The sequence below is a fragment of the Crocodylus siamensis genome, chromosome 7, assembly GCF_052110815.1.
Source record: "Crocodylus siamensis isolate JL-2025a chromosome 7, ASM5211081v1, whole genome shotgun sequence".
NCBI lineage: Eukaryota > Metazoa > Chordata > Crocodylia > Crocodylidae > Crocodylus > Crocodylus siamensis.
Window position 1 is genome coordinate 82,515,140 of NC_143401.1, and position 25,750 is coordinate 82,540,889.

The 25,750-nt window shown below is 45.3% G+C and overlaps 1 protein-coding gene across 11 annotated transcripts in view; it reads right to left on the reverse strand.

Moving 5' to 3' along the window:
- TACC2 (transforming acidic coiled-coil containing protein 2) overlaps positions 1–25,750 on the reverse strand; it is a 222,784-nt gene that overhangs the window by 170,569 nt on the left and 26,465 nt on the right. For 10 of the 11 annotated variants that reach the window (XM_090058541.1, XM_090058540.1, XM_090058542.1 and 7 more), the window contains 2 exons: positions 22,704–22,786; positions 21,547–21,606 (listed from right to left, as the gene is read on the reverse strand). In XM_090058541.1, coding sequence (XP_089914667.1) covers positions 21,547–21,606; positions 22,704–22,736 — 93 coding nt within the window. In that variant the 5' untranslated portion in view covers positions 22,737–22,786. The remainder of the gene's footprint in view (positions 1–21,546; positions 21,607–22,703; positions 22,787–25,750) is intronic. The other variant, XM_090058538.1, reaches the window with a different exon arrangement.

Genomic DNA, 25,750 nt, shown 5'->3' on the forward strand with positions numbered 1-25,750 from the left:
ACATCTTGCTGTGTTCCTATAAGCCCATATTACAGCTTCTCTTTTCACAGGAAGTCCCATCAGTACAGCATGGGTTTTATTTGCATTAACTTTCCATAAGCCTGACAGCATGCCCACGCGGCACATCTATTCCATGTTGTTACAGTGGTGAAGGTTTTTAGAAAAGCCAGCATATTAACTCCCTGACCAGCGCATGCACGTGCACACATGCACACACACACGCACACTCTCTTCAGTTATACCAAAGAGCTGCCCTAAGTATTAACTCTGATGAGGAGCTTCCCATGAGTCAGTCAGCAGCACTGCCGGGAAGGACAGCCCTGCTCCCAGAACCCGGGGTTAGGGAATGGGCAGAATAGAGACTGGTTTTATCCCCACCACTGAGCCCTAAAGAGTTGGCAGGAAATATCACCCCTGCTTCTAGCTGCCTGTTCTGTTTTTAGAAGCCAGAGCTGTCACCTGGGGAAGGGATACTGAGCAGGTATCTCTGGGAGCAGGAGATCAACAGCCCCACCAGGTGCAAGTCCAGAGCTGGAAGACAGGCCCACAAGGCAGCCAGGGCATGGTCCCCAAGAGCCTATCATTGACATCAGGCTTCTCTGCACCCTGGTAAAAAGTACTAAATAAATCTGCATTGGGAGATACTCCTGGGTACATCCTGGATACATTTCTGTCTTTCCAGGGCACAGGAGTTTGGGATAGTTCACTAAGAGGCAAGCTCCTATCTCAGTTACTATGAAAAGGGTTGGGTTTTTTTTAATGAGCTTGCATAAACCTGGTCAATTGGGTGCATTCCTACGTGACCTAACAGCTATATGGCAAGTTATCCATTTTGAGTCAATTTCTGCCTTGTTATTCATCAAAAGGAATTACACTGCATTTTCCTATACTTTATATCATTCAGATAAAGGATACCGAAAAGAACAGATGGGGAGGCTATGGAAACATGATTTAGGCCCTGCTAACCATGGACCATAGGGTCAGTGGATCTGCCTAGCTGCATGAACTGGAGAGAAGGAAGATAAGCTGCATTCAGAGGCAGGTATACACTCTGGGCACTAGGATGCTTTGGTTGGAACTCTGCTTCCAAAAGGAAAAATGCTGCCTACTTTTCCCCAGGAAGCCCAAAGAACCTAATACCAAATCAGTAGCCACTAACCCAAATCCCTGTGAAGTCCCATGGATAAGAGCATAGGAAGCTGCTTTGACACATTTCCTGTCCATATCATAGCATCACAGGAAGTCAGGGTTGGAAGGGACCTCAAGAGATCATCTAGTCCAACCCCCCCCTGAAAGCAGGACCATCCCCAACTAGATCATTCCAGCCAGGAAAGGTGCGACTCGTTATTTGCTAACAGAATAAAAATATGAGGGAATAAGTAGTGTATTTGTATTTTTATTTTATCCATTTACAAGTAGAATTAGCAAGCTGCAATTACAGAACATCTTTAAGATTCACTTGCATTTATTTCCGCAGTATATATGCAGTGCTGTCATGCAGATACACAATTTTCATGGCCAAAGCTGGGTGATGACCCCCAGCGGACAAAAGTAAAACGTCCCTGTAAATGTAAGCAGCAGCTGAAATTTGGTAAGCAATTCAGAAAGGACCAACAAGGTGAAAGAAAGTGATTGGGAAACTTTAGGCTTAAGGCAAAAGTTGATAAGCTGTCAGATAATCTATCTTTCCTAGAAGGTGGGAACAACTTTATTGAAATGGCTGGGTTTTTTGGTCCTGAACTTCTAAAGCGGGGTAGGGTGAAAGCTGAAAGTCCATTTGCTGGGACTGTCTGCCTTGCATGCACATATAGACTTCTGGGATTCTTATTTAGCAGACTACATTTATGGCTGCTTTCACTATAGGATCTGAATAGTTTCCAGATTAAGTTAATGTACTACAATTTAAATAACAAAACCAAAAAGGAAACGTTAAATAAAATGAAATAAAATGCTTTTATAAAACACTGATTGTTGCTAATGGTAATCCAGTGGATTATAACCATCCTGGAGATTACAGGCATGGAAGACAAAGAAGGTAGGGCTAAATCTCTTGAGAAACTGAATAGGGCATACAAAACCTTTAAACTACACTCCGTTCACTGGGAAAGCAGTGTAGAGTATGAGGGTGATAAGTAGATAAATGACCATGTTTTTCCTACTTTACCTTTTTTCCCAACATGTGAGGTTTTATTTCCAGATACAATCAGTCACCATGACCAAGTCTGGGGTAAATAACAAAACCAGGTTCTGTGTCCATCAGAATGGAGAGTGAGATGCACAAAAATAAGATGCACAAGAGCCCAAAGGTGATAGATCAATTTAAAAGTGTCATTGCTTGTACTGGTGCTGTCCAACTTCTGGGAAGCTGGGGCATGCATGCAGTGTGGGCCACAGACCTTGAGCCCCCCTCACTGTATGCATAGCCCAGTCCTCCTGCCTGCCACGTGCACAGTACATCCCCATCCCAACCCACACCAGGCAAGTGGCCTGGCTCACCCCCACCACATAAGCCACAGCCCTAACCCCCTCCTGGCCGTGCAGGTCACAGCACAGGCAGCCTGGGCCCCGCTCTCAGGAGCCGGGGCATGAGCCAAAGGACCATGAACTAGAGGAGGGAAGGGGAGCCCGAAGACCCCAGTCACCTCCACCCCTAAAGCCCTGGCTTCTGCCATGGGCAGTTGGGGGTATTGCAGGGGAAGCTGGTTCTTCTGAGTATTTCACTTGTCCTACAAGTATCACCTGCATTGTGTTTAGGTTACTCTTTAATCTACTACTTTCTTCAGCTTGACAGTAAAAGAAACAACTGGAAAACTACTGTGATATAAGCAGGATGTCTGAAGTAAGCCATTGCTAATGAAAGCTTATGCAACTCTGATTTAGTCCGTAAGGTGCATCTCTACCCTGCTTTCTCCTGGTTTTAATGCCTGTTTTGTCTCCCCAGGGTGAACCATGTAGTGAAGAATTAAGTTCCTAACCCACTGCTCCTAGTATCCAGAAATGGTTTCTAATTAGCTCCTCTTTCACAAGGTCAGCTACTTAACTCAAAGGTGTCTTTCCAGTTACAAGTCTTCTATCTCCGACTGACATGGAGCCATTTTACTTTAAATGCCACAGGGTAATGAGAAGGTTAACCTACACGCAAAGCATTTAAATCAAAGTTTTTTTCCTGTAGAGCCAACTAATACTCTCTGCAATTACAACCAAAGCCAGTGAATCCTGACATCAGAATAATGAACCTGATAAATATGCTAGGATAGTGGTAGTAGATATCACAATATATTGGCATATATTCTGTTTATTTATAAGGTAGGACTCTAACCTAGACCTGCAAGAATTCTTATTTTTCTGCATCATGTTGTAAAGTAGATCCAGTTCTAAACTTACCATATCCAAAAACATTTTGGGGCCATAATCATTTTGGTTTGCTTTATTTATTTATTTATTTATTTTTGGGGGGGGAGGGGCGCAATTATTTTACTTCCACTACTCATCACCACCACTTATAAATTGTTTATATACAACTTTTATAAAAAATATATTGTATTTTCTATATTAGACTATAGATGTTAACCATGTGCACACATTCACAATGTGCATGTTTATATAACTGCAGCCCCAAGAACCCTAGTCAAGGTTAGGGTCTCTTACCTGAAGGCATATTGATTCCCTGTCCTAGCCATTTTATAGCCTATTTAAAGTAAGAAGTAGTGAGTGTATACAAAAAAACAACAAGAAGGACAAAGGCTGAGGAGATGAAAGCAACGGGTAGGGAGAATATGTAAATCTGTAAATTAGCTCTGTGTGCACCAGTTCAAGTAACATATATTGTAAAATAAATGTCAGCACTCCATTCTGTCATCAACCTAACATAGTTTAGAAAGCTTACTCTTCTTTTCTAAATAGCTTCCTATTTTCATTCATTTAGTTTATGAGATTATGGATGATTATGGATGGGCCTTTAGCTATACCTGAACAACTTGAATTGGCTGGGGTGGAATTTGGCCATATATTATTTATGTTCCAAATAAATATTACCCCAACTTCAAATGATCTCTTTCCATCTACAGACCACCTAACTGCAACTCTCACCAAGACACCAGACCTTGCTATAGACCAATGGTGCTCCACCATTTGGTCCTGAAGGTCAGATGAGTGGTATGGGGCTAATCCAGGGGGAGCCCTGCATGCTGGATTACACAGAACCAGTGGCTGGATCTGGCCTGCAGGCTTGGGGTTGAGCATCCTGGCTACAGAGTAGTGATTCTCAACCTTTTTAGACTCAAGGCACCCCTTAGAAAATGCCAGGGCTTAGTTTTCACTCGTTTTTTGACTATAGTATGGTAATATTTCTGTTGCAAACAAAATGATCACAACAGGTCAAAATGTCTTTAACACTGTGGATTCCTATTTGAAATCTCTGGGTTTATTTTGTGAATCTTGTTTTCATAACTAACAGTGTTACTGTTGCATGCCACACCGCAGACACTTGAAAGGCACCCCAGTTCAGAATCACTGCCATATACCCAGATAGGAGGTGCTCTATCTATGCATCTACCCTGCCTTCTGTAGACCCAGATGCCGGCTGTACTACCCCATCAACACAGCCCACACCATCATTGGATCAAACAACAGGAATGATAACATTCATGGTTCAATCACCTGCTTCTCCACCACCTTCATTTATATCATCACCTACTAATAATGGCCGTCTGATGTTGCACAGACAAGGTGATCCCTACACAAAAAGAAATGAATGGGCACTGACTGGACATCAAGTCCAGAGATGCACAAAAGTCCATAGCAGAGCACTTTAGCCTTCGGGGCACTCCACCTCTGACTTCAGAGCAGATGACCTTAAAAAACAGAGTTTAAAAACCCACTTGAAAGCCAAATTGTGGAACAATAAATTATCCACGGACAGGACTCCATTAAGCCTTGCCTTAACAGAGACTTAGGATGTGTACAGAAGTCACATTTTTGTGTGTGATGGGGCCCCCAAAAGCACTCTGTAGCTATAGGATGACAAACATTCATGGCTGCAGAGCACTTTTGAAATGGCAAATTGCATGAAAATTGAACGTGTGCACTGGTTCCCTGGGAAGGTTAATACTGGGCATTTTCACTTGCATCCCATGCTGCTTTGTGGGGCAGTGCTCGTGTGCCCACAGGCAAGCACCAGCCCAGCCCCGGGACAGAAAATCTGCCTCCTCTCGGCACAGCCAGGCAGCGGTGGAGGTGGGGAGGGGGAAAGGAGCCCTGCCATGCATGCCCCCCTCAGCTACTCCTGCTCAGGTTTTGTAAGGAACTGGGCCAGGCCTGTGCGATCGGGGGTCTCCCTTCCACTGCCCCCGCACATGTGTCTTGACAGTGGCAGCTGTGGCTGCCATGCCCAGAACTGGGGGGGAGGGGGAGAGAGGGAAAATGAGCCCCCCCCCCCCCTTGCTACCCCTGCTGAGGTCTTGCGGGTGGTAGGCCCAGGTCACATGGGGAAGGGGCCCCCTCTTCCCCCCACAGCCCCCCATGTGAGCATCTGGAGCTAGGGTGGGGGGGACCCTGCCGTATGGTCCCAACCTGGCTACCCCTGCTGGAGGCTTGAGAGGAGCTGGGCTGGGCGTGCATGGCCGGGGGGACTCCCACCCTCCGCTCCAGCTCTGGTGTGGCAGCCACGAGGCTGCTGCTGTCAAGATGCTCGTATAGGGGGTAGGAGGAAAGGAGTCCCCCACTGCCGCACCAGCCCAGCCCAGCCCAGCTCCTCCAACCACCCCAGCAGGGTTAACTGGGGGGGAGGCATGTGGAAGGGGGCTCTGTCCTACCTCTCCTCCCCCCACAGCCATTGCTCACAGTTGCAAACTGGCAGGGGTTGGGGGGGCAGGGATGGGAAAGTCCAGCAGACTTTGGGGAGGCTGCTGGAGCTCCCCTGCCTGCTGACCTGGGCCAGTAGAGGCAGGCGCGAATCCCCCCACCCCACATGCAACAAGCAAAAATGCCTTTTGGGTTCAATGGTGCTTGGTGTAAAGCGCCATAGTTAGAGCGCCTCCCCGACAGGCTGCCGAAACGTCTGTACGCAGCCTATGGGTTCTGTTACCTCAACAACTGTTAACTGCACTATTGTGCCAGGCAACCCAATTCTGCCCCTCTCAGCCGTCTCTCTTTCCTTTCTATTTAAAACCTTTCATTTCTGCAAGTCCATTCGTAGCATCTGACAAAGTAGACCGCTATCCATGAAAGCTCATGCCACTCTGAACCAGGTAATGTCTAAGGTACCACCCTCTCCTACCTTTTGCCTATAATCCAAAATGGATCTGGTGTAGCAAGTGTAGGGCGCGTGTGTTTACACTAAATCAAGATCAGCGATCAGTTTGACTTCAGATGTCATTCTTTTCCCTTCCCACTGCCCATTACCAAATTGGTACGAGTTTGGGATATCGTGTATAAAGAAGCAGAAAGTATCCCCCACCTAGTAAATCATGAGCACACATCTAGCCAGGTAATTACATTTTCACGAGAAACAGATTGCAGTACCTTAAAAAACCTAGCCACAGATCTTGGTAAGCAAATAGGTTTTTTGCTTTTTGGTTCTAAAGATATGGGTTTTTAAATTTATCATAATTTTTTTTTAGTTCATTTATACTATTTTGTAAAGGAAAAATACTGTGCAAGTTCATGCCAACCAACAGAGAAACAAGATACGGTTTCTTTATTCTTTAATCCTGAACAATCTGACAAAGATATGCAAATAACTCACAAAGTTTTTCTACCGAGTACCTTAAAAATGTGTGGAAAGAGTCTACTTTGCACTTGGTGATATATTTAAGTTGAAAAATGACAGGGTCTGACTCTATTACAGCTGTTTTTCTTATAGCTGAAACGTATCAGTAGAGTTTGTTACTGCTAGTCAACGTCAAAAGAAAGCATACATATGAAATGAAAGATTACTGTTCACGTTTGAACTCTTGCAACCTCTGGAGTGATTTGACACTCAGTAGTACAGAAAGAGATATGAATGATCAGTAAAACATGGTATTTTCTTTACTTTTCTAAAGCAGTGACCACTGAAGATACATATTTTCAACACAGTTGTTTTAAAACAAATCAGAAAAATGTTACTGAGTTGAGAGTCCACTAGTGAACTCCCCCTCACCCCCCCAACAGCTGCATATTTTTCTCTTAGGAATCAGAAGAAAATTCTGTAACTAGATGATGATTTTAAAAGTCAGATTAGCATTAACTTAATACATGAGTGATTTGGACATTTTCATGATGTAGGACACATACAGCAAATAACCTGAATATTGTATTATTCTTTAAGTCTATATTGGGTTTAAAGAAAAAAACAATTCTTCTGAAATAGGAAATATAATGGGTTCGTATTTTTTCTTGCAAAAAGAGCCCATTAGACAGCAAAAAGACAAATATACAAAGATCAGCTTTAATTTTCCCTAGTTGCTGCTTTCTTGTGGGGCAGACTGTTTGAGCAGTAACTAAAGGGACAAAATGATTTACAAAGACCCTCTATGAATAATATCAAATGATCCTAGACCCTGGAAGAAGCAACCGATCCAAGAAAATGCATCACCATGCAAGAAGCAAACTTTATTAAATTAAAATCCGAACTTTAACACAACAGAGGGAATGGTCGTTGCTGTGAACTGAATCCTAAACTCTCACTCTGCCTCCCTGTCTGGTTTAAAGCCTTAGCAACAGCATTATCCACTGCCACAATCTAGTGTTACAGAGCTCCAAGGAAGCTGCTCTTCCCACCAGATCATCAGGCTGTCGATCAGGCATCACTAAAAAGTTTCTGTCTTAAAAATTAAGATTCCTATTTCAAAAGCACAAAGGATACTGTGCGTCCTTTTTAAATGGAATAAAGTTACTTTTTAAGTCTCTCCCTATGGTACGCTAATCAACTGAAAACACACACATCCTTTTATAGCGTTTATTGGAGCATACCATCGTTCTGACAGGACCCGAAAGCAATCTTTGCAGGGTTACACTAAGTTTCCGTTCCCAATAACCCTCTGCATGTATTGGACGGGGGAAAAGAAAGTTGGAACAAATCTTTCTAAGCCTCAATCAATAAACGGGGTCTTACCTTTTAGATTCTCCGCATTGTCCGCTGCTGTCTCCTAACACGAGCTACAAATTCTCCCTCCTATTGGGTTAGAAGTTTGCCTGCTACAGTCATCGGTCCATTCACCCAAGTCAACCACTTCTCTGTAAGGAGCTTATAGTGAGCAATCTGACTGCAGGTGAATGCTGGGAAGCGGACCAAAGGTCATCCCCATGGCGTCGGGAATCAGATTTCAGAAACAACTGCCAAGCTGACCAAATAGGGAGGACGAACACATGTGAACTGTTAAAGACAGCAGGCCACGCATCTTTCCAGCCAAATGATTTGCACATGTGTGATTCAGCAGTGAACAAAGTGTGTACATGATAGTCTGGGGGAAAAAACGGTTTAACAACAATACGTGACAGCCAATCCCCTGCTTCTGTCAATGCCCCGGCTGCAGACAAGAGCGATGAAGACTATGTTCATCCGATGCACAAAACAGGAGAGGCTCCTCATTGTCTTTGTTTTACTTCTGAGTTAAACCCGCTTCTTAAACCAGGAATGAAAGTAGCTGGCTGCAATTCGCAGGGCACCCAAGTAAACGGCATGGGAGACTGAGGTATGCCTGAAACCCCAGCCTAATACCCCGAGAGCTGTGAGAAACAAATGCCAGCCCACAGCACAACGTGTTTCACTGCACCCCAGAAAAGGGCCCGGAAAATGTTTTCCAAGTTGATTCTTGAGAAATCCTTGTAATAATAGTAACGTCGTTGTGCCGATTACACAGATTTTGCAGCACAGCTTACTGCAGATCAGACAAGTGTTTATCCTGTCCCTGCAGCCCAAGACACTTTGTTTTGCAAAGGCCCCTTAATTAAATGTTACTTTCCAGTACTTGTTTCATTAGTGTCTCTTAACCTGTGGTTAAAATGGGACGTTATTGTTGCATATTATATTTGCATAACTGCTGGTAGTTGTGATAGCTTTTTGTAAGCACACAATTTTTTTAAGTCAGATCCCTAACTAACAGTGCAAAAATGCTAACTAAAGATGCAACCAAAGAATGAGAGAGAGGGGAATAAGGAAGCTGGTAGCTGGCCTGGCTTGAGGGCAAAATGAGTGGAGGTTGCACAAAGATTGAATGTGGAGCTAAATTGTGCTTTTAACAAATGCCTTATGCAACAACCAGCTTTGGTTGTTGTTAGCGCCTGTGGTGGAGCAATTTAGAGGTTACACATTAAAGCTAAGTACAGACAGTCAAAACACCTGGGACTAGATCGATTCAATCTCAACTGCCTAGATTAAAATGATAAGGAAGTGAACAGACATTCACTTTTGCTTTCAGAAATGCAGCCACATGCCTGCAGATGGTGCCTTCATAGTCTGAAGGCATGACCTTTTTGCCCTCAGACATTCTGGAAATAGAGTGACCACCTTTTTAAAATGTACAGGTGGGATGCATGCCTGCTTCCCCCGACCCCCTCCTCCACTGTGAGAGTAGAGGTGAGCAAGGCAGGGAGAGATCCAGGCTCCCCGCCCTCCTCCCCTTCCCCCAGGATCCCTGCACCAACCATGGACCCCCTGCAACCTGGCAGCAGCACAAGGCACAACTGCATGCCACCACTGTCCCTGCTGTTGCCAGGTGGGCAGGGGGCGCGTTGGTCCCGGGGAAAGGGCAGCAGGGCAGAGGGCCCTGAGCCTGCAACAAGCAGTCTGCATTCACCCCCGCCTTGCACACAAATCTGGGGCAGCATGTGCTCCCCATGTCTCCCCTGAAGGGGTGTGTCCTGTAGCACGGAGCCATCCCCTGTGGCCTGCGCCTCCTCAATGAGACACACGTGGCTCTGTCCTGCTCCACACCCTGGCCCACCCCCAGCCCCTGCCCCAGTCCCTCCCTCACTGTGGGGGCCTCAATCTGTCCCCCCTTCTCCCTCCTCTGCATAGACTTACCTGCAGGGAGCTGCTCGTCATGCTGCCCAGCTGTATTCCTGGCCACGTGCATGTGTGTGGGCATGCACATGTATGTGGCACCCCTTGCGCCCTGCACCCAGCGGCCCCAAGCAGCCCCTTGCAGGCTTGGATGCTGCTAGCTTGCAAGGGGAAACCAACCATTTCCCGCAGATCCATGCACCATGCTGCAAATCTGGGATAAATGCTGTCCTGGAGTAACGCTAGCACTATTTCCTGGGACTGGGACTTGAGGTTTCAATTCTGGGACTGTCCCACCCAATTAGGAATGGGTGGTCACCCTAGCTGGAAGATGAAAAATCATGATTGCTTAATGAGGCAAATAGCGCTAGTTAGAATTATGAAGTGGTCAGCAGAAGGAAAAAAAAAAAGATTTCACCTGAATTGTGCACCTAGTTATCTGCTGTTACAGGTTAAGTGGAGGTTTCATATCAACAACATGTTCACATGCCTTCATCTCTAGCTTTGTAAGGCAGAACTTTAAATTAAGAGATTCACAGAGGTGCTTGGGCACCTAGCCATCCATGAAAATCTCAGTAAGTTTTAGTACCTAAATACCTTTGTGCATCTTGTCCCTAGTGAATACAAGAGTTGCTGCTTTGATGGAGCTCCCAGGTAAAGAGCTCTCTTCCAATGCTAGTAAAAACAATAGGAGCTTTTTGAGATGAGGACTGCCTTGTTGTTATGTATTGACCAGTGCCTGACCAGAAAGAGTCCTGATCATTTTCTAGGAACCCTAGATATAGCAGTGGCAATGACAATAGCACAAGATTTTTGTCAGTGTGCCTTCCACATAATCTGGAGGGATGTTTTCAGGGGTAAAAAGAGCATTCAACCTCCCCTTAATGCAGAGTTTAGTCTTCCTATGGAGGCAGAATTATCATAGAAGGTTTCTATATCGTAATGAACACTAATAGGACAAACTTTAGAGGATTATGGTAACACAAAAGCAGGAGCAATTTTAAAATTCTGACCAGTCTTCTATTTTATGTCCCTGTAGTCTTAAACCGGTTTTCCTCTTGAGCAGTAAATACCAACCAACTGAAATATCGGTGGCTTTAGATATACCACGTCCATGCTGCGTACTCCAGTTCCATGCATATGAGATACATGCCCAGTTAATTCATTTAAGCACATAAACCAATCCTAGTCACAATTTGTAGCCTATAGCAACAAACCTTGGTTTTTGCATATTGGATAAACTGGATAAATTGCTTAAGTGCATACCAACTCTTCAGCCCCACTGCCTGCTATTGGCTTAACTGTACTCTGGTTACCTCCATTATTAATAACATTGACTAGGAGCCCCCAAATTCAAGGCTTCTAATTCAAGCCCTGAAAAGATCAGACACTGCCCATATCAAGGCTGCTATTAGAGGCATTGGGTGCTGTGAGAAAAAAAAATAATGAGGTGCAAAAAGCTTATCCCCCCAGCCCTTCCTATAGTGAAATGAACATTATTTACGCTGAGTTCAGTTCAATTCAGACTCTGTCCCAAAGCTATTCAGGTTGAATTATGTCAACCTCAGGATCATATATTCTTTCAGAAAGACAAGGAGCAGTTAGATATAGCTGCTGTTTGCCTTGCACTGTTCATGTTTATGACCTTTCTTGCTTCTTATGACCTTGAGCTAGTTCTTTCCAGAACAGGTGCAGCACAGTGTTAGTGCTTCGCCATGGCCACCCACCAGTCCGTTTCAACCTTGATCTGAACAAATGCAAAAGACAGGTGCTTAACTGCACTTTGGGATGCAGGCATTATGGCTAAGAGCTGCTTTCATATGCCTTGAAGGCTTTTGGTAGTTTTTTCACCTTTTCACATGATCTGTGCTACTTTGTTATTGTGCAGCAGATGGAAAAGCCAAAGGTTTCCTTGTTGTCTCCATTAGGTTTACAGCAGGTTTTTACCTCACTTTACTCCTTTGATGACAGTTGGATAAAGTGCTTTTTGAGTATCTAGCTTGGTTCCCTTAAGAACATAAGGGTAATAAAATATAGCTGGAAAGTTAAAAGGCTATATCCTCCCATACCCCCTCCCCCACTCCAGTAGGAGCAGAAGTAGGCCGTAATGATTTAGCTTGCAGTTTTCAAGGGAGCTAAAGCATTGACCTGATACATTTATGTAAGCGAATGCAGATTTTGGTGTGCAAGATGATATCCCTGAAGTTGCTCCAACTGCCAGCAAAATAATCCCCTCCAAAGCGATATGCAGAATAGCTGGTTAGTGAGAGGAGTCTGTTTCAGATTTGAAGCTGGAAGCTGCTGGGCTTCTAGGATCCTCGTCCTGACAGAAGCCACAGCAAGCCTGGCTGCAGGCAGAAGCTGCAATCGCCAATTATATTTTCTAATGAAAAATATTTTCATGAACACGGATGAAAAGAAAAATAATTACATTAATTAGAAAAAATAGCCTCTATATTTGGAAAAGGGTGGAGAGAGAACAGCATAGTTACAGACCCAAGAGCAGCTTTTCACTTTAAGTGGAGAAAAGAGCACCTGTTGTAAGACTGTTTGAAGGGTATGCATTCACACAGGTATTTGTATCATACTTTATTAGTGGAAATTTGCTTGCCATTTCACCCATGAATACGGAAACTGAAGGCTGAAGATCTGCCCATTAAGGGGCACAGGCAGTATACACTATGCAAAAATGCACAATAGCAATATATTACAACAGCAAAATCATGCCAACAGCTGGATGTGGACTCAACACTGAGCATTAACTGCTTGGATAGGGGACTGACTTGCAGTAAAGTAAGAATGCAAAATATTAGAGAATTGAACATCCAGTTTGAGTTGCACTTGGGATAGGGACGAACATTACGCATAAACCAGCTTAAGTGGTTTAAAATGGTTTAAACCTGTAACCGAACATAAGTTCAGGGCACATAAACCAGTTTCAAAATGTCCAAAACCAGTTGAGACAAACCTGTTTGAATGTAGTATCAAATTTAACTGACTGAGCTCAAATCAGTTTATGCAACTTCTGTCCCAGACCTCTTCCTGGTTTAAGATACACCAGAGTCCCCCAGCATCCCAGCATGTTTTCTGGGCTGTGCTCTCTGCTCCAGTGGAGTAGGGCTGGCCCCACCAGCCTCCTCCCCAGCCAAAGCAGGGACAGGCAGGGGCGGGGGCCTAGTCAGATGCTGGCCCCAAAAGGGAGTTTATTCCCTCCTCTCTCCCCTGTCCCACAAGCACCAACCTGCATTTCTCACTGGTTGCTCTAGCGGTGAGAGTATAACCAGGCCCCCGCAGTAGCCTGGATTGAACTGCCCAGGGAGGGGTTTAATTCCCCCCCTTTCCTACCCACACAGAACCAAGCTGTGGTCCACCAGATGCTCCCCCCACACTGCCACAGTGGTGGGGGCATGGCCAGATGCCAGCCGGCAGGTTCCCTGAAACAGGGGGCAGGGAGGGGGGTTACTGACCCGAGGGGACTGCAGCCAGGGTCTGCCCACCAGTGCTGATCACTCTGTGTGGGGGGCATTTGGCAGAATAAGCCCACTCCTGGCCCCTCTACTGGACGCCAGAGGGAGGGGGCAGTGATCCCACCCCCTGGTCCCATGGCTAAGGGGCCCTGCTGGCTGGCGTCTGGCCAGGCCCCACCTGGCTGCTGGAGCCACAAGGGGACAGGGTCCTGACAGGGGCTGCAGTCCCTATCCTGGTGTCCAGGGAGCATGAGCCACTGCCCAGGGGGGGCCAGGAGCAGAGGCCTGAGCTACCATGGACTGTGCAACGTGAATGGTGGCACCAGGGCTCGAAGGGGGCCATCAGTCCCCAACCCCCCCACCATCGTGCACCCCATACAGTCTGCAGCAGCTTTCCCCACCCCATAGCTCTGCCCCAGAGCCTGGCAGTCAGGACCCTTTAGGTGAGGGAGGGTCAGGGAGGGGGATTATTCCTCCCTCTGGCCCCAGGGAACCGCAGCCCACTCCTGCCCCCTCCACTGGATGCCAGAGGGAGGGAAGAATAACTCCCCTGCCTGCCCCCTCGGCTAAGGGGTCCTGCCGGCTGGGCTTTGGCTGTGTCCCACCCTGCCACTGGAGCAGTGAGGGGGGAGTGACTGGGGCCTATCATAGTGCCCCAGAGTGTAAGCCTCTTCCTGGTGGGGGAGGGGGAGCACTGCAAGGTGGGGAAAGCTGCCAAGGACTGTGTGGGGTGTGCGGTGGTAGTGGCATGGCCCCCTCTAACCCCCAGTGCTACCATTTGCACCACACAGTCCACAGCCACTCTGACCTCTACTTGTGGCCCCCATGGGGAAGAACCTCACGTTCCCTGGACACCAGACAGGGGGCTGCAGTCCCCATCAGGGCCCTGCCCCCTTGCTGCTCCAGCAACTTGGCGGGGGGCCCAGCTAGATGCCAGCTGGCACTGCTCTTTAGCTGAGAGGACAGGAAGTGGCATCTGGCAAAGGGGGCAAAAGGGAGCTTATTCTGCCGCTTGCCCTATGCACGGACTGATCGGTGGCACCGGTCAAGGTAGACAGATCCCAGCTGTGGTCCCCCAGGGGCAGAGTGGGGAATAACCCTCCTCCCTGCCCTCTCTGCTTCAGGACAGTGTCTGGCTATGCCCCCACTGCTGTGGCAGCAATGGGGGAGTGCCAAGTGGAGCCTGGCCCAGGTTCATACCAGTGGGACAGGGAGGGGGGAATTTAACCCCCTCCCCGGCCAGTTTGGTCCAGACTACTGCTGGGGCTGGCCATGCCTCCCCAGTACATCTGCCCTGCAGCCAAGGGTATGCTCTAGTGCCCTCCAGCTCCTGGCCTGAGTGAGCGGGCATGTTCCTGCATTTCCTCAGTCCAGAGAGAATATCTGAGCACTTGCAGATTGGTTCAACTTAGGCAGGCAGGTTAGACTAACCTACAAAGACAGGCTCCAGCTTTTTTAATGTCTGTCCCTAGCCATAAAGCTTAGATGGAAACATCCAACCATGAAGAAGCCAGTCTCAAAAACTCATAGTTGCTTTGGCAAGACTAACTAGCATATGTTGCACATCCTGTATGCGTTATAGTACTGATAAAGCTCATTAAGGCTTATGTTTAAGACGGAAAAGAGAAAAGGAAAATACCAAATGTGAAAACAGTAGCTGTGTGGATTTGTTTGTTTATTTATTCAGTTATTTGGAAAAAATCGGAGAAAAGGAAGTGAAGGAGCAAGGAAAATATTAAAAAAGAACCCCTGGTGGTTATTGGCTTTAAGATTCCTTGATCGTGCCGGTTCTCCTTGGGGAAGTCCCCAGACAGTCACTACACTTTTATATGTAGCAATGCTTTTGACCTTCAAAAGCAATCTACAAATACTTATCATCTCAATATTTCTGGAACTGAGAGGTGGAATGGCCTGGAAAATTCAAACTGCGTGTTGCAAGTATATAAGAATTACCACGTTCAGAACTGCCAATTACAAGAGTTCAAAAAATGGGAGTCTGGGCCTAAACATCAGGAGATTGGATTAAAATTTCATGAGGTTTAAAAAAAATGAATAAATTCTGGTATTGAAATATTAAAGCTTCATATTTTCAAGTTTTTCTAACACCAAAGACTGCTAGAAATTTTCTTTTTCAATCTTGCACTAAGTATCATACTATCAACTGGAGCTCCAAGAAAAAAATGGCAAATATTATGAGACTTGGGATAAATATCACAGAAATTGGCAGTGGCCCATTTGATAATTGGAGGTGGAGCTGGATACTGATGGGATGTCTGTACTGTATTTGTGTTACTCCTGAAAGCGCTGACAAGAAACATACTCCACCCACCTTTTCCGCATGCACCAAATCCAGGAATGAGGCCAGAGAGCCATCTTGAGGTCACCCCCTGCTATTACTCAGGAGAGGTCTACTTAAAATGTGCTTGATGATAGCTGTTCAGAGCAACTCCATTTCTGGGTTTGGACCATGTGGAGCAGAAGGAAGCAAATGGGGCCTTTCTTCCAAACTGCACCCTTGGGAACACCACAGAAGCAGTCACCATGCAAAGTCACAAAGCAACAACATCAGAGTTATGGCTAGAACTGTGGAGTGCTGAATTCTTGCTTCCATGCACAATTTTATCTGATGATGCTCTCTCGTGACCACTTAATTTAGCAGGTTTATTCCTTGGTTCCTGCACATTTATTTGCTTCATTTTGGAAGCTGGTCATTCAATTCAGATTAACACTGAATCTAGAACTGAAAGAGCTCAGGAGTATGATATGCTTTATGGAGCCATAAAATGTTTGCCGTTTTAGAAGGTCATGCTATGTTAAGCCCTTGCATAAGTGATTAAGCAAGTGTTTTTAACTTTTGAATAAGTTCTACATTTAGCATAGAGGCTCTGAACTCTCAGCCGCTGTACTTTTGTTTAAAAAACAGTTTGTTGCTGTAATTGTGGGATGTTGCTGCCAGGTATATGCCTCAAAGGCTAGGGACAGATATTACACATAAACCCAATTTAAGTGATCAGAAACTGGTTTAAACTTGTAACAGAACAGCTTTCTTGCCTAGAATGGTGGACCACCTGGATAGGGCTTTAAACCGAGATCGCCAGGGGATGGGCCATCCTACTACTAACACAAGCCCAAGAAATAGTGACCTCAAAACCAGCATCCTGGGGTACATTAGGAAGCTTTCTCCAACATCAGATAAAGGACAGGTCATTCCTCAGCTCACCATAAAGCCTAGGGCCTTCAATAGCAAGCGTAGTTGCCTGTACACTAACACCAGAAGCATGAGAAGCAAGCAGGAGGAACTGGCCTTCCTACTAACCAACCAGGAATATGATCTTACAGGGATCACAGAAATCTGGTGGGACTCCACCTATGACTGCACAACCAGCGTAGGGGGATACACCCTGTATAGGAGGGATCGTGCTGAGAAGAAGGGAGGAGGAGAGGCTCTCTGTGTGAAGGAATGTTACACCTCCCTAGAAGCAAAGACTGGAAAGAAAGAAGGTGACTTGAGACCCTCTAGGTCAAGATACAAGGAGAATGTGGGGAAGAGGATTTGACCACAGGAGTCTATTACAGACCTCCAAATCAAGAGGAACAGCTCATGGGTGACTCCAACTACCCAGACATCTCATGTGATGAGCACTCAGATAGATCAGATCACTCAAAAACCTTCTTCACTTGCATTCAGGAGCTCTATCTAACTCAAGAAGTCTATGGGCCAGCCAGGGGCAAAGTGCTCCTAGACTTGGTTCTGGCCAAAGGGGATGATCTAGTGAGCAACCTGAGAATCAAAGGGAAACTGAGCAACAGTGACTATGAAATGATTGCTTTCTCCATCCACCATAAGGCAAGAAAATTGGCCAGTAGGGTAGAAATTCCTGATTTGGGGAAGGCTGATATCCACAAACTCAGGAGATTGGCTAGCAAGGCCCTGCGGGACCATGGTCTGATGAGAAATGGCATACAAAAAGTGTGGTTGTTCCTCAAGGAAGCCATCATACAAGCCCAAAGGAAATCCATCCCCTTTTACAAGAAGGGCAGCAAAAGAGCTGGGAGACCCCTTTGGCTCAACAGGAAAGTCACAGACCTCCTGAAATTAAAATGAGAAGCCTACAAGGGGTGGAAGTCAGAAATAACAGCCAAAAAGAGAAGTATTCAGAAACAGCCCACACCTTTAGGGAGCAGATGAGGACAGCTAATCACTAACTGAACAACACAAACTGACAACTAGAATCAAGGACAACAAAAAGTCCTAGATACATAGGAAGTTGAAATAAGAACAAGGGAAGCATAGGGGCCATGATGAATGAAATGGGACGGCTGATAACCGACACTCAGGACAAACCAAAATCCCAAATGAAGACGTCATGTCAGTATTCCACCAGTCTAAGGGTGTTAGCCTGCTTGACATGTTGCTGGATCATCATAGTGGTGGTGAGCACCCTCCCACAATTGGCATAGATCTTGTAGGGGAACACCTACAAAGGCTAAATCTCTACAAGTCAGGAGGACCAGACAAACTATACTCAAGAGTGCTAAAAGAACTGGCTGATGTCATCGCACAACCAATGGCAGAGTTATTTGAAGACTTATGGCAATCAGAAGGGGTCCCAGAACACTGGGAAAAGGCTAATGTGGTACCTATCTTTAACTAAGGAAGAAGGAAAGACCTAGGAAATTACAAGCCAATTAGTTTGACCTCAATGCCTGGTAAAATCCTGGAGAAAATTATCAAAGAATCCATCACACACAGGGTAACTGAAGGGAGTATTCTGAAGGGTAGCCAACATGGCTTTGTAATAGGCAGGTCATGTCAGACCAACCTCATTTCCTTCTATGATCGGGTAGATAGGGGAAATGAGGTTGATGTCATATACTTGGAATTCAAAAAGGCCTTTGGCTTGGTCTCCCATTATGTCTTCATGGTCAAATTGGGAGAATGTGGCCTTGACTACGTTATGTTCTGGTGGCTAGGCAACTGGCTCTGTGGTAGGACCCAAAGGGTATTGATTGATGGAACTGAGTCATCACGGTGGAAAGTGACCAGTGGCATCCCACAGGGCTCAGTACTTGGACCAGTGATCTTCAACACATTTATTGATGATTTGGATTCGAGTATTATAAGCAAACTGGCAAAGTTCGCTGATGACACCAATCTATGGTCACACTCCAAGACAGGGTAGTAATGCAGGCCAACTGGACAGGCTCATGAGGTGGACAGACCTCAGTTGAATGTCTTTTAACACAGAGAAATGTGAAGTGCTCCACCTGGGGAGAAATAATCCACAACACACTTGCAGGCTTGGCAGCGCTACGCTTGCTAGCACCACAACTGAATGAGACCTGGGTGTCATGACTGACAACAAAATGAACATGAGCCACCAATGTGATGCCGTAGCTGGCAGATCTAATCAAACACTGGCATGCATCTACTGAGGCATCTCTAGCAGGACAATGGATGTCATCCTCTGAGTCTACTTGGCCACGGTGAGACCACAACTGGAGTACAGGTTTCCCTCGCTTTATGCTGTACATGCGTTCCTGGAAAACAGCGCAGAACTCAAATTTGCATAAAGGGAACCCACTTTACAATGTAACCAATAGGGATACATTCCAAGACCTCAACTGTACTGACCCCCAGACCCATTTCTACCACTTTTACAAAACAACTTAGGTGCTCATCAACAGCAGACAGTATACATAAGCACATGTGTATGATCACTTCATTTGTGGTGGTGAGTGTTTAGTTGATGTGAAGAGAAGATGGTGAAGGCTTCATTGATGGACCTGGGAGAGGGGTAGGAGATAAGGTAGTGGGATGCTTAGAAGCCATAATGGGGACGGCAATTACAGAAACATGTGTCGCAGACAATGAACAAGGGGCACAGATCCACACAGTAGACTATATTTTGGCGCGCATCCCAGATTCATAGATGCTAGGGTCAGAAGGGACCTCAAAGGATCATAGAGTCTGACCCCCTGCCAGTGGCAGGAAAAAGTGCTGGGGTCATGTGACCTCAGCCAGGTGCTTGTCCAGTCTCCTCTTGAAGACTCTCAAGGTAGGGGAAAGCACCATCTCCCTTGGAAGCCCATTCCAGGTTCTGGCAACCCTAACCATGAAGAAGTTCTTCCTGATGTCCAACCTAAACCTACTCTCCGTCAGCTTGTGGCTGTTGTTTCTGGTTATTCCAAGGTGTGCTCTGGTAAACCCTCCTGCCCGGTGAATTTATATACTGCCACAAGATCCCCCCATAACCTTCTCTTGCAGAGGCTAAAAAGGTCCAGGTCCCTCAGCCTTTCCTCATAAGGCCTTCCCTGCAGGCCTCTAACCATATGAGTGGCCCTCCTCTGGACCCTCTCAAGGTTGTCCACATCCTTCCTGTATTATGGCACCCAGAATTGGACTCAGTACTCTAGCTGTGGCCTGACCAGTGCCGCATAGAAGGGGAGCATCACCTCCCTGGACCTATTCATGATGCACCTACTAATGCATGACAAAGTGCGGTTAGCTCTGTTAATCCCTTCATCACATTAATTACTCATATTCATCTTGCAGTCGACAACAACTCCAAGATCTCTTTCTGCCGCTGTGCTGCTTAGAAGGTCATCTCCTAGCCAATAGGTGTGCTGGCGATTCCTTCCCTCCAGGTGTAGCACCTTGCACTTGTCCTTGTTGAACTGCATCCTATTGTTCTCTGTCCACTTCTCTAACCTGTCCAGGTCCGCCTGGATTCGGTTTCGTCCCATCATTGTGTTTGCTTTGCTGCATAGCTTGGTGTCATCTGCAAACTTGAACAGAGTGCTTTTCATGCCCTATCCAGGTCGCTGATGAAGATATTGAACAGCACCAGCCCAAGGACCAAGCCTTGGGGGACTCCACTACCCACATTTTTCCAGGTCAAATTAAAATGAAATTAACCACCACCACTCCCTGGGTACGACTCTTAAGCCAATTTGCCACCCACGTGATTATGTAATCACCTACGGCATAGCTGTCCAATTTGCTTATAAGAATAGGATGGGATACTATGTCAAAAATCGTCTTAAAGTCCAAGTAGATAACATCTACCTCAACACCTGCATCTAAGCTTTTGGTAACCTGGTCATAGAAAGAAACAAGGTTAGTCAGGCAGGATCTACCTGCTATGAACCTGTGCTGGTTGCCCTCCAGCATTATATTACCCACTAGATTCCCACAAATGTGATCCCTGATAATTTTTTTCAGGGTTTTCTCAAAGATAGAGGTGAGACTAACTGGTCTATAGCAGATTTCCCCCTCCCGTCTCCCACAGACCATAGCCAGCATGTGGTAAGCCAGCAAATGCTGAGAGGTATCTATGTAAGGCAGAGAGGACAAAAGCTTACAGGACAGTTCCCACTTAGGGCTTTTTGGAGCTAATTAACAGGTCAGCTGGTAACATCCCTCCATTCCTTCCTTAGAAACAGTTGTTTAAGAAGAGCTTAAATTAATGAGAGAGGTGTTTTGGTGCTAAATGCTCCGTTATCAACTCTCTGCTGGGCTGGTCAGAAGTAGTGAGGGCGGGGGGACCCCTCCTTAATCTGAGCATCCTGCTGGGTCCTGGCCCCAGCTCAGCTCAGTACTGTGGAAGGGAAGGGAGGGCTGCTCTAGCACACCCCACCTTCTAGCCTGAGCCCACTGCAAGCATGTGCCTCCATTTCCTCAGTCCAGAGGGAGTGTCTGTATGGTTGGAAACTGGTTCAGCCTAGCCAGGCTGGACTAACCTGCAAAGATCAAATCAATTCAGGCTCAGGCTTTTTGAAAGTCTGTCCTTAGCTAAAAACAACAGCCATCATTACCACCCACTGGTCCATCTTAAGCAATTCAGAATGGGAAGAAAATCTGGCATGCAATAGTTTATTAGCATGGGATGCATCTAACCCTCCCATAAAATACTACACAAAAACTGAACAAGGTATTTAACAGAAACTGGATTTTAATACATATTTTTTGCAACCTCCTAAAACTTATAATCAAAACCTAGAAGCAGAGGCATGACAAATAAAACAGTTAAGACTTATGCTAAAATATTGAAATTCAAACCATGCAAATGAAATGTCATTATCTACTACTACCTGTTGTGTTCCTTGATTTGGTGGCATTAGGATGACATTATTTGTGCCAGCAACCTCTGACTGAAAACAAAGATGGTTAAACATTTATTATGCAAAGTACATTAGTTTAGTTCATTTGTTAAGCAAATTTAATAAACCTTTCCAACAAATCCTTTGCAGATTTAAGTACTTATTTCTAATTGTAATGATCATTTCTTCATGATATCATTGCTTAATGGAGTGTTTTGTATTAATAGTGACCTGGGAAATAATCTGGATTTGTATTTTAGGCCTTTCCTGCCATCAAAAAGGGAAAACTTTTTAAAACTTTTAGTTAGAAATTCAGGTTTAGTCTTTCCAGAAAGATGCTCTGGTGACCAGTAACCTAATGAATTTATCTATATTGGTACCAGAGTCATGAGGAAAATGTGTACTTTTTTTTTTTTTAGTTATAATACTTAAAATTTTGGGAGCCAAATCTTAGCATGTTCCTGCTCATTTAGTATTCCTCCAGCAGCAAGCTGCAGATAGAAAGTTTAAACCTTTCATTGGGCAATTCCCGAGTTTCGAACTACTATGTAGGTGGCATAGACTCAACATAATCAACTCTATGCCACCCAAGGAAGAAATGCCACCCAAGGACCAGAAAATTAATGGGCTATAATAATATTCAGTTGCTGACACAGGACTCTTATTCAAATTTAAATCAATGGACCAAACCATAAGTGTTGAGCACTGACAGAGTTACAGTCAACATAACTAGCAAAGGGTCGAAAACTTAGCAAAGAGAAAGGCTGCCGATTCTGTCTTGGTGTTGAATGATAAATTAAATCTTCGAAAGATGAACCTTTTTTATAAATGTTTCAAATAATTTAGGTTCGCCATTCAAAAATGAACAACCTTTGGGCGAAGCCAGGTATAAATGCCTGGATCCATACACATATACATATATACACACACACACACACACAGAGTACAGGGGAATCTTTGAAGAGGAAGAAACTGATGTGTAACATTTTACTGTAAAAATTCTGCCCTTGGTTCCATTGAGGGGTAAGGAATTTCATGAGTGGGAGCTGCACAGGTATAATTGAAAGCAGAAAGCATGAAAACAAGCAAGCAGTCTTGTGAAAAGATTTGCAATCAGTAGAAGGGAGGGAAAATTTTGTCACACCCACCTGATTTTCTGCACTGCTGTTTTCATTCCCCATTGCGATGCAAAAGTTCCAGTGTCAAACAACAATGAAGTTAAGAAAGGCAACTGAAAGAAATGAAACACTGTAAATCTTCTGGCCAGGGACAGAAGTTACACATAAACTGTTTTAAGTAATCAGAAACTGGTTTAAACCTGTAACAGGACAGAAGTTCAGTGTAGATAAACCAGTTTCAAAATGGCTGAAACTGGTTTAAGATAAACCTGGTTGAGTGTAGTATCAGATGTGACTGATTTGGATCAAACCAGTTTATGAAACTGTCCCAGACCCCTTCCTGGTTCAAGTTAAATCACAGCCCCTCCGCATCCCAGCATGCTTTCCAGCCTTGAGCTGGGGTGCGCTGTCTGCTCCAGCAGAAAAGGGTTCAGGGGTGGAGCCAAGGACTGTCCCCCACAGGCAAACCCTGACTGGGATCTGGGGCCAGGGACAGGGGGTTAAACCCCTCTTCCCCCAATTAAACCACTCTTCCTTTGAGTGCAGAGCTGCCCTGCCCTTCCCTGCCCTGCTAAATTTACTGACACTTACTGCTGGCTGTGACTGTGGACTACAAATCCCAGAGGCACCTGTAAGAGGAAGTGATGAGCAATCCTGCAGAGTCCTGCAGATGTGATTCTGGACCGCAAATGCTAAAGACCTCAGGGGCAGTAGGAAGAGGAAGCGAACACACAGCCCATGCTGGCTACATGCCACAGAGCCATGTTCTAGCACCCCCCAGCTTCTGGCCTGAGCCACTGCAGGCATGTGGTTATATTTCCTGAAGCAAAAGTAAATATTGTGTGTCTAGTTTTTTCTCAGTTTAATCTCTGAAGTTTAGACCAATCTGCAAAGACTGAATCGATTCAGCCTCGGGCTTTTTGACTGTCTATACTTAGCCCCAGTGACTTGAAACCTTACACTGTATCCTTAGCCCCCTTATCACCTTCTTTTAAGCTTAGGACTGATAATGTTGGTCTCACTGACACATAAAAATAGCTGTCTAAGGTTTCTAAGATGAGTCTAACTGATCCAGAGGTGTAACTGGCCAGTACTACACCCTGGACAAAGGCAGCATACAGTGCAGAAACAGTTGCTGACGTCACTTCCATATTTTGCTGCCAACAGGTGTTGAGCAGCCATTTAAACAGTTCTCAGCAGCAAAAAAAGGTGGTGGGCTCTGCCACTACTACTCTGTCCTTCCTGCTGCCAGAGCTGCAACAGGGAAGGTGCAGGCTGCTGGGGCTGAGCGGGAAAGGGGGTAAATGGAGGATGGGAGAGTGAGGTGCCCCACCAGCTCCATTCCAGCACCCACCCCTTAGGCAGCCCCCAAGCTCATGCCTTGCTTGCCGACCCATCATTAGACTTCTGCCATGATCTCCTTCCCAACAGTGTTTTAGCTAACGTTAACAGACTGTCCTTTAAATATAGTCTCTCCACTGTGTTTCTCAGTTATGGCAGGTACTGTACTTCTATCATCTGAGAGGGATTTTCTTTACTGGTTAGCTTTGATGGTCAGCTGCTCTGAAGCTTTTAAGTTTTAACGATTTTAAAATCCTTGGATTAAGCAGAAGTCCTACATGAGCAGGATTTGTATCATTATGTGTGCCCACTTAACACTAAATCAAAATGTATGTTTTGCTAATTTTAATAAGAGCGTTTGAGTTTTTCACCCTTAAGCACTGGAGGCCTCTTCTGCTTTCTTAGCTAAGACAAAAAATCCACTTGCACTCAACAGGCCCATTTCTGAATTCGTACTGATTCTAAATTTACAATGTCTGAACTCCCTGAGTTTGCTTGTTTCATAAATCAGCATAAGTAGTATAGCCGCAGAGCAGTTAAGGTATCTCACTGTGACTCCAGAGGCATGACTTGAAGCCCTGCTCTGGACTCATGTCCCAGGTGGAGCCAGCTGTAACTGAGTACCTTGCTAGTAGGCTGAGAATCAAAGGCAGGTGATGTTAGCCACACATTCTGTACCATTGGCTAAGAAACTGGATCACACTAGCAGCCCAATGGGACATTATAGCTTGGATGGACCAAAATTCCTTGTACAACGTAACTCCACAGATCTTAATGCAGGGGTGGGCATAATGCAGCCTGCAGCCTGCCAGGCCATTCTATCCAGCCCGTGGGGCCCCTAAAAAATTTAGAAAATTAATATTTATCTGCCCCTGGCTGCCTGTCATGCAGCCCTAAATGGCTTGCTAAAACTCAGTAAATGGCCCTCCTCCTGAAATAATTGCCCACCCCTGTCTTAATGGAATTACTCCTCACTTTCAGCAGATGTTACATGTGAATTAGGCCTGATGTATTACCCGCCACCCCTTAAGAAACTTGGAACTGGACCCCTGTCAAGTGTCTTCCTGTCTTTTTAAATCAATCAGCTGAGAATGTTGCCTTGCAAGAGGATTCTCTGAAACATTTCTGTGAGTCATTCCAAAATGGCAGGTAAATATACTTTTGTATAAGATCAACATCCTCACACTCATTTAATACATAGAGAAACATCTCACCATGCATCATGCTGCCTTAACAATCAGCAGGTTATACTGGCATTTCCCTGCTGCTGACCAAACAGTTTTTGTTCCCATGGAAGCTGTATGACAAAAGCCAGCAAGTTCAAAGCTCTTAAGTCTGCCGGCTGATGGCCACCAGCTGAAGGGCAGAATTAATCCTATTGATCTTAAATGAGTCCATCACTTCATTCAGTCCCAATGCCTTGCAAATACTCATCAGGAACAGAGCTTTGGCCTTCCTCCCTCCCTTGTATTGATTGAGCTGTGTTGTATTAATGTTTAAAATTCATTTGACTCTTGCAAGTCTCTCTGCGTCACTTCAGTATTGTTGACCTTTAAGAGTAGTGGTGGTTCATGGAAACTAAAGTTGTCATACGCTTTTACAGCAGAAATATATAACATTGTTTACAGGATCTTGCTAAAATTTACAACCACTAAGGTACACAAAATGCAGCAAAAATGTCATAAGTCACCACTCCAGTTTTTTTCCCCCTTTTGCCAGTGCCCTTTCCTTTCTTT